Raw genomic sequence first — 9788 nt, 5'->3', positions numbered from 1 at the left:
AGGTTTAAATTATTTCCAACCGTAGAATTACGTCCCGGTTTGGATTACTTCCAACCGTAGAATTTTATTTGCATGTAGTTTTACGTCCAGGTTGGAATTAATTCCAACCGTAGAAGCTCATTTTACGTCCAGGTTCCTTTTAATTCCAACCATAGAATCTGATCTTATGTCTAGTTTTCTTTTAATTCCAACCATAGAAGTGATTTTACGTCTAGGTTTGGATTATTTCCAACCTTAGAAGTGATTTTACGTCCAGGTTTGGATTATTTCCAACCGTACAAGTTTATTTTACGACCAGTTTTTCTTCCCACAAAAATTTTGTCCCAGAATTCATCAAGTATACAACAAAATTCATTAATTTAATTTTTATCTAATTAAATTAAATTAAAATTAACTAAATAAGGGTTGTTTAATCATTACAAAATTATTTTAGATAAGAGATTTTTAATATTACTTATGAGTGACCCGTAATTATCCTATTAGGTGACGCCCCTCTAATGGCATGTGACCCCCAATAATAGCCTTCATATTTAGAGTACATACGATGCGAGGCCGAAAGTGAAAAATGAGAGAATCATTATTCCAATCAAACAAAACACAATCAATGCGCATATTCTCCAAAGAAACTGATTTAGTGTACTTAATTTGGATTTTTCCCCTCACCTAAACAAAATATTCGGGAAGGAAAAAGAAAAAGAAAAAGATGCTTTAGAAAAGAAAAGAAATGGAAGGAAAATTCTTAAATTTTACAACATCCAATAAACCTCATCCAATTGGCTCCTCCTGAAACGGTTACTTCTCTGCTCTTCTTATTCATTCATCATCATAAAAGATAGAGAGCAACAGGATAATAAGCAAAGCACAGACAAAAAAATAAAAAAAATAAATAGGAAAGCAATAAAAAGATCTTCAATTTTCTTTTCTCCAGGTGACTTCAGGTAATGAAATACATCTCTATCTTCTCTTTGCTACCACTAATATTCATCATCAGCATCTAAAAACAATGACTGTTTTCTCATTTCTGAGCTTAGTTCCTTCATTTTTTTTTTCCTTTTTGTATATGTTGGATTGAAACATGGAATGAGATTGAATAGAAACAAAGTAATGTAAACTTATATGACTTAGGAAACAAATAAGAAGCTTTATTATTATAATCGTGTTAAAGAAAAATTAGTCCTAGTTTTTAATGTATTTTTTTTATGTGTGTGTTTACAGTTTGGGGTTTGAATTAAAGAAGAGTGAAAGAAATTAGGGTTTTGAGCAACATAGTTATTTGGCAGCTATGCCGTATTTGGTTAGAGAACGTCTTTTTATCGGTAATATTAATGACTCTGCTGAGATTCTTCAAGATGACAACACTGAGTTTAAATTTATTGTCTCTCTTCTTAACTCAACTTCGATATCGTTTTTCAACGAATGGCGACCTTCTATTACTGTAAATGCAAAAGAAATCAGGAAAGTGTTTGTTGGTGGTTCTGAAAATGCTTCTTCAACTTCTCAAGATGATGATAGTTTAGGTGGTAAATCACAAAAACTTTTGTATTCACTTGAAAATGCTGGAAAGGATTTGAAATTGGTGAGAATGGCAGTTCCAGTGAGAGATATGGAGAGTGAGAATTTATTGGATTATTTGGAGGTATGTTTGGATTTTATTGAGGACAGTAGAAAACAAGGATCTGTCTTAGTTCATTGCTTCGCAGGCGTATCGCGAAGGTAATTTTCTTTTCTTGTGTTTTCTTTGTGTAATCAAAGTTGATGTTGAACAGTATGGTACCAGATAAGACGGCTAACCACAAAAAATGTTATGTAATCACCATATTAGCCCAGAACCACTAGAGTCAATGATTTAATGAAGAAGTATGAGTCACTGTATAGAGTTAAGGATGCCAGACTAAGCAAATGTTTCCAACAGATGATAAAAAACAGCCTAACTTTGAAAAAAACATTAAGCATCATAGTTCTATGTCTCAGTGTGTCATCAAGGAGCACTTTTAAAATACAAGCACAACTCCACTAGCACTCAACAAACTGAGATAGAGCATCATGAGGATTTTGATGGTCACCTGCAATAAATAAGTTAGAAACCTGAGATTTTTGATCTTTTAGTGGAAGTGATGCATTAGTATTGAAAAGGGTTTAGTAATACTTCTTTCAGTTGAAGCAATGTCATGCCCGATCATATTTAAGGATGAGTTATACTTAAATCTTTAGATACAGCCAATTCATGTGGAAGTGCATATTAACTGGTTTAACGCGTGGATCCGAGTCTGGAGTAGTCTTGAGATAATATTCCCATTGAAGCCAAAAGATTTGAGTTAACTTGGCTGATTGAGATAATATTTCTCAAGCAATCTGTTGAACTTACTATGCCACTAATGCTTTTTCATGCACACCGTTATTTGACATTTACTGTAAACACGAAAACTAGTGCGAATACTAAACATGGTTCTTCCACTGAAGCAACCCTCTGTCTTTAATTGTTCCATCCTAAGAAAGAAGAAAGGACAAAGAGGAAATGCTCTTTCCATCCACTACTCTTGGTTCTTGCATATTACATGCTTTCCTAATTACTTGATTGGAGTTCAATTGTTTGACTGTGTCTCACATGTATCATCTAAATCAAAACCCTTCGTCTCCTCCCTCTGTATCTACCCCCTTTAGGAGAGTATTATTATAGATCATATTGATCGCTGTTTAAGTGAATGTAATTTAATTTCGCTGAATGCAACTAAGTACTTCAGTCCAAGGTTTATGCTCTTTCATTTGTGTTTCTGCAGCGCAGCTATTGTTACAGCATACCTGATGAGAAGTGAACAATTATCTCAGGAAGGTTTGTGCGAACCTTTTGTTTTTAACGAAAAAATAGATGTTTGGTACTCTTAGATATGGCTGCCTAAATTTCATGCTTCGAGAGTAATAATCTGATCTCTTTATTCATAAATTTTTTGACTTTGCATCAAAGATTCCTGTTTGGAGCCAATGACCAATTGCAACTATAAATGGCAATTCTTATACACAGTTCCTTTTTGTTTTCCAGAGATAAATCAAAGATCATCCACTATACTGTTCTTTATTCTTTCATTTGTGTTTATATTCCTGCAGATGCGCTTGAGTCTTTAAGACAAAGCTGTGAGTTTGTTTGCCCCAATGATGGCTTTCTGGATCAGGTGAGAAATCTTGAGTTGGTTACTCAAGGGTTTATCCTGGAATCACTCTCAATATTAAGTTTGTTGTTTAGTAATCATTAAAGTGTTTCTCGAATGCAGTTAAAAATGTTCGAAGAGATGGGTTTCAAAATTAATCGTGCAAGTACCATATACAAGCGATTTCAACTGAAAGTGATGGGTGGGTTTCTCTTTTGCTGGTTAATTATGAACCAACTTGCATGTCTTTCGATTTACAGTACAATGATAATTTGAATTAGAGTTGTAACCATCTAGGGGCTGTCTGAAAACTAAAAGTAGAACTGCCTCTAATAGTAGGACCAATTCTAGTTTGGCATAGACTAACTTCTGCTATGAATGCTAGACTTGCTAGTGTAGATTTATATAGACTTATTTAGTTTCAAACCCCACAAACCAACAGTTCTATTTTCTAGGTCAGGAAAATACAAATCATTTTTTAGAACAGGAAAATATGATTAATTTGTCCAACGTCCTTTTACCGTGCCATGTAAGTTAGTTATGGATTCCCCTATTACGTTTAATAAGAATCTATTGAGGATCGTATCCTGACAAAGGTAATGTAGATTCTCTAGTGCAGCAGCGAAACTTGGTTTATGCTCGTCAACAGTGAGGATAGTGCATTTCAGAGGTTCTCATCTGATCTTAACGAGACTGTCGTAGTGTGTAAATGACTTGTATAGGTCCGTGGTCCTGAAGGGTTACCACTTGTGCATATGTTTAAGCCGCTCACCTGCACATGATAAAGTAAGGAAAGAATGCCTGAAATGGTACTTGTATTCTTCTTGGTTGTTTTATTAAACACCACCTGTGTTTGTTTATTATTTATGATGTGATAACCTAATAGTAAAACATTGTGCTTAGAAATATCATTTGACTGCGACCACCTAAGCATGGCGATATCATTTTTCATCCAGTTATGCTTTCATTTGTTATGGTCTGCTGTATCAAATAGATGCAAGCTGTCTAGTCGTAGTTACCTGGTGTCACAGGACCACTTGGAGAACTCGTATTATTTTACTTACAATATTTTAAAGTTTTAGGCTTTCTCAGTTCTTCATCGATGCTGACTGAAATTGGTAAGAGGAGTTGGTGATGGTTCCGTGTGGGCAGAGAGGGAGATGGATTCATAAGATAAAACGGATGTATAAAGCCACTATAACATGGGAAATCCTTGGTAGGTCTCACAATTCACAAACTGACAGCATGAATGAGTCTGATGTGAATATAAGTTCTATAAGAACTTGATATCCTTGCAACCTACTTTGTTTCCTGGTGGAGCTAGATTTTTTTTTTTTCCCCGAATAGGATGGAGCTAGATTAGAGAAATAGCAATTCAGTCAAAAGGCTTTGGAATTGTGAATTTATAACTACCTGTTGTGTCGTACTTAATTCTTAACTTTAGATCTTATATCAATTGTAATGTTGACCACCTTAGAATGTACTTAAAATTCTTAACTTTAGATCTTATATCAATTGTAATGTTGACCACCTTAGAATGTGAATCACGGTGGCCTAGCGTCCGCGTAGATTTTGTTATCCTTCTACCGTGACCAAGTATATATTTTTTTCCTTCAATTTCTTGGTATCTTGGTATATGGCTATACATATTTGTTAATATAATGTACACTTTCTATTTTCGGTTGCTACTTTTACACGAAGAAACTATCTGGTCTATATTTTGTTTAACTTATCCTATGTTTTTCCTCCAGACAAGTTTGTTTCAGTATTCTTTTCTTTAAAACTAGTATCGTTCTTGATTTCAGGCGATTCGTACAACAGAGGTGAGAGGATAGACAGTTCAAAATTTGGTGTTGATCCTGGGTTACCCACATCAACCATTTCTTCTGAGGTCTCCGCATCTTCAGAAGAAGCAAAGCGAATGCCTGCTTACCGGTGCAAAAAGTGCAGGAGAATTGTTGCACTAGAAGAGAATCTGGTAGGGCATGAACCTGGAGAGGGTGAGTCATGCTTTGAGTGGAAGAAGCGTAAAAACTCCAAGTCATCAAAAACATATGATGAGCATGAGTGCTCTTCCATCTTTGTTGAGCCCCTGCAATGGATGAAGTCAGGTATAAACTGCAAACTTCTGCTGCTCGTTGACTCTATGTGTTTTTGCTTGATGTTAATATATTTACATAAATTTGGATGAAAATAGGACTTACTGTCCCCCATTAAAATCACTAAGTTTGTACCTGAAATCCGGAAATTCACATCTGTTCTTCTAGCTCCAAGAAGGCTTTTAGTTTGGCATTCAAGTGCATCAGACAATCAGTTGTGTTCCAATCTGGCGCTTGATAACTGATACAAAAAACAAGGTTTAAGTGGGTAACCAGGAGTTGTTAGGAGAGAAAAGAGGCATTATAATGAATTGTTAGGATATGCATTTCTTCTTCCTGGATTTGGGTAGTTTGGGTTTGATACTGAGTTGCTTTGGCCAGAATTGGATGACCAGCTGAAAATGTTGCTAGGATTTACCCACTAGTGAGATCTGAGAAGTATTCATCATTCAAGTAAAGATAAATTGAAAGTGAGTATGAATATAGAAAAATAAGATCGGCCGTGAAACACAGTTATGGCCGAGTCATCCATTGAATGCTTGACTAGGCAGAATCATTCATGGTTCCAAGACCCCCCAACCATATATTATCTGTGGCTGGCAGTTTAGACTTGGATTGATTTGGTAGTATGCCTGTCTAATCCCAAGATTGCTCAGTCAACTCAACTAGGTGCCAGACTATTTTAAAAACTCATGACCTCTTTTTGACAAAATTTGTCTGTGTGACCTAAATACTTGTTTTGCCTTTTTTTCATTATTAATACAGTGGAAGAAGGTGCATTGGAAGGAAAGCTATCATGTCTCCATTGTGATGCTCGCCTTGGTTACTTTAACTGGTCAGGCATCCAGTGCAGTTGCGGGAGTTGGATCACTCCGGCATTTCAACTCCATAAGGGTCGAGTTGATATCAGCGTCCTTTAGTGAGTGTCGCTTTTCCCCAAAGAAAAAGTAAAAAAAGTATGATTTTTATGAATCCCACAGGTTTCAATTGGATGAGGTACCCAGCGACCATTACTACACCCCCCAAGATATATTTTTGAAGTCCGAAAGGGAGGTAAGAAAGTTTTCAACGCTTAACGGCAGTACAACAATTCTCGGAATTCTTCTTCAGTTTTATTAGTATACAGTTATGAGCACTAGTCGCTGAGATTTAGATCTTGTTACAGAAATTAGAATGGTGATATGAACTACGCCTCTGCTAGCTCGATTAATTCATAAATGATTGTACTCCTTGGTATAGTTCTGCTTACCACACGTTGTGGCAGTGTGAACATGTGCTGATGCAAATGTTTTGGATGCTTGGTAAAAGAAACATATATATTGCAGAAGGCAGGAATTTCTGATAGTTTTTCTCTTTCTTTTGTTAATTTCCTTTTTTTTGTGAGTCGGCTATTGTGATCTCTGGTTAAATGAATGTTGATGTTTGATATTTGTCTTGAATCTGCTGCCATCTTTTACACAAACCATGAGAATTCAACATGAAAATCATTTTCTTGTGCCTTGAAATTTGTATTTCTCTTTCTTCTTTGAGTAGGAAAGAAAGATTAATCAGCGAAAAAAATCAAGATTTTGATAAATAGAAGAAAATCAAGATCTGGGAAAAAAAAGTGTTGAAGAGAATGAATCAATCAAGTTGATCGGAAGATTAGAAAGTTGTGGTAAAAGATATTAGATCTTTGAAGGAAAGAATCACAATTCTGTTAAAAAATTTGTTAAGAAATTGTTGCAGAATTCACTTGGATCGACCACCTCAATGATACCATGAGAAAGTTAGAAACACAGGAAAAGTTTTAGGAAAATGATAGAAAACGCGCTTTATTCATGCTATTTCCCCGCACTCCATCGTGGCAGTGTTTAGATGGAGTTTTAGACTTTACACGTAGGTGATGAGTATATAAGACGGAGAAAAACTAGATCTAAATCTCAGCCGTTTATTCAAATTACATTGAAATCCTTGTTTCCCTCGCCCATATCAAAATCCCGTGAAATCTTTTGACCCTAATATTTTCATCAAGACTAGAGTTAGAACTCATACGAAGAAAATCTTTTGACCCTAATATTTTCTCATATATCTCAGCAATCAAAATGCTCATATGTATCCAGAAATGTTTAACAGTAGCAGCAAATTGTATTTGATAGAAGCTCTTTTGGCAGAGCATACACAGATTACAATCAGTATATTGTCACTTGTAAGCAAGATAATTACAAGCTCTTTTAGCAGAGCATAAACATAAATTACAAGCACTATATTGTCATTTGTCAGTAGGAGAATTACAAGTTCATTTAGCAGAGCATAGACGGTAGTCCGGTACATAATAAAGTTCACAGCCAATGATCATTTTCACCAATGGATGCGCAGTTGTACATTGCGGCACTAAATCTTTCTGTAACTTTTACTGTCTTCCCAAAGCATCTTTTCTCCACTGAAATGAACCGTCGTATTTAATACCAATACCACTTAAGCATATATGCAAGTACAAATGCATCAAGTTCTATATGAACCAATACCATTCAAATTCGTGAATCAATAAAACTCCATACAAGATCTCCTTTAAACAATCCATTACCATATATTTGGTTCTGTGAGGAATTTCATCAAACACCTACCGTAAGTAAGCAATTCATTAATTTACTGATTGTAAGCAAATTTTAATAAGAACTGAGAAACAGATAAACTTGTATTGAAAAGAGATAACTCTTACAAAAGCTATGATTGCTTATTTAATACAATCAATGTTGTAGTGTTATTACGCACAGACTTCACACACACTTACAATACCAGTATAGGTCGAGTCAACTAAGACTGACTTGATTAAAACACAAATACATGACACATTTATCTAATACACCCCTCAAACTGTTCAGGGCTAGACAGAACAGTTTGGCACAAATACATGACACATTTATCTAATAAGCTGAAGAAAGAAACACTGAAGCAGAGAACACTGAAGTAGCAGCTAAGCAGCTATACTAAAGTTGTGGAAGACAACACTGATGAATATCCTAACAACTGTAACAACAACCTTGAGAAAGTTGGATGACACAATCCCTTTGTGAATAAATCTGCCAACTGATCTTCAGAAGCAACATGATGTAACTGAATAAACCCATCCTCCACAAGCTCTCTGACAGAATGATATTGTAGTTCTATATGTTTTGTCCTGGCATGAAAGATTGGGTTAGAAGCTAAAGCAAGAGCACTGGTGTTATCACAATAAAGCTTAGCAGAACACTGTAAAAGGAATATGTAACTCAGTTAATAAAGAAGAAAGCCACTTAAGCTCAGCTGAGGCCACAGACAAGCACTTATACTCAGCTTCAGCTGAGGATTTTGAAACAGTTGGTTATTTCTTAGAAGACCAAGATATCAAACTAGGACCAAGAAAAACTGCATATCCTGATGTAGATCTCCTTGTATCAGGACAGCCTTCCCAATCTGAATCTGTATATGCTCTCAAGTTTTGCAAATTACCCTTTCTCAATATAATACCTAATCCAATGGTTCCCTTTAAGTATCTCAAGATTCTCTTAACAAGTTGTAAATGTATATCTGTGGGTGCATGCATAAACTGGGACACATAATTAATACCAAAACAGATATCTGGTCTTGTAACAACTAAATACTGTAAAGCACCTACAATAGACCTATACTCAGAGACATGTGCTAGTAAAGTACCATCATGAATAAATTCTCTTGAAGCTTTAACAACAGGAGTATCACAGGGCTTACAATCCAACATTTTAGCTTTATCTAACAACTCCAGTGTATACTTTTTTTTGGGTAAGAACAATTGTATCAGAATTTCTAACAACTTCAATTCCCAGAAAAAAACCCAAATTACCCAGTTCTTTCATAGCAAATTCAGTCTTCAAAGAAGTAATAAAAGAATCCAACAAAGATGGAGAACTACCAGTCAAAAGAATATCATCAACATAGAGTAATAGGATAACTATATCCTTGTCATGATGAAAAACAAACATGGAATTATCAGAAATTGATTTTTTAAAACCAGAATTCAGTAGAAATGAACTAAATCTATAAAACCAAGCTCTGGGTGCTTGTTTCAGTCCATATAAACTTTTTTGAAGATGACAAACATACTCAGGATGAACTGGATCCACAAAACCAGGTGGCTGGATCATATATACATCCACATCAAGAAAACCATGTAAGAATGCATTACTAACATCCAATTATCTAACTTTCCAGTTATAGTTCAAAGCCATACAAAGAACAACTCCGACAGTGGTACATTTCACAAATGGACTAAAAGTCTAATTAAAATCGATTCCATCTTGCTGATCAAAACCCTTAGAAACTAACCTAGAATTGAGTCTGTCTATAGTACCATCAGGCTTTTGCTTAACCTTATAAACCCACTTGCAACCTAATATATTCATATGAGGTTCCGGTGGCACCTTTTTTCAAGTTCCATTCAACTCTAAAGCATCATGTTCTTCTTTCATAGACACTATCCATTTAGGATCCTTAATTGCTTCCTTAAAAGTTTTAGGCTCAGAAATAGTAGTTAACAATGCAGTATGAA

The 9788-nt window shown here is 35.3% G+C and overlaps 1 protein-coding gene across 1 annotated transcript; it reads left to right on the top strand.

Annotated features, from left to right (window-relative positions):
- Positions 1–628: 628 nt before the first annotated feature.
- LOC113310270 (dual specificity protein phosphatase 12-like) lies at positions 629–6670 on the top strand. Its single transcript, XM_026558882.1, has 7 exons — positions 629–938; positions 1216–1713; positions 2778–2830; positions 3103–3167; positions 3267–3345; positions 4949–5254; positions 6008–6670. The coding sequence occupies exons 2-7, from the start codon at positions 1283–1285 to the stop codon at positions 6160–6162; spliced, it is 1089 nt and encodes a 362-aa protein (XP_026414667.1). The 5' UTR covers positions 629–938; positions 1216–1282; the 3' UTR covers positions 6163–6670.
- Positions 6671–9788: the final 3118 nt, after the last annotated feature.

Source organism: Papaver somniferum, chromosome 9 (assembly GCF_003573695.1).
Source record: "Papaver somniferum cultivar HN1 chromosome 9, ASM357369v1, whole genome shotgun sequence".
Classification (NCBI taxonomy): Eukaryota; Viridiplantae; Streptophyta; class Magnoliopsida; order Ranunculales; family Papaveraceae; genus Papaver; species Papaver somniferum.
This window is presented reverse-complemented; position numbering and strand designations above follow the sequence as displayed.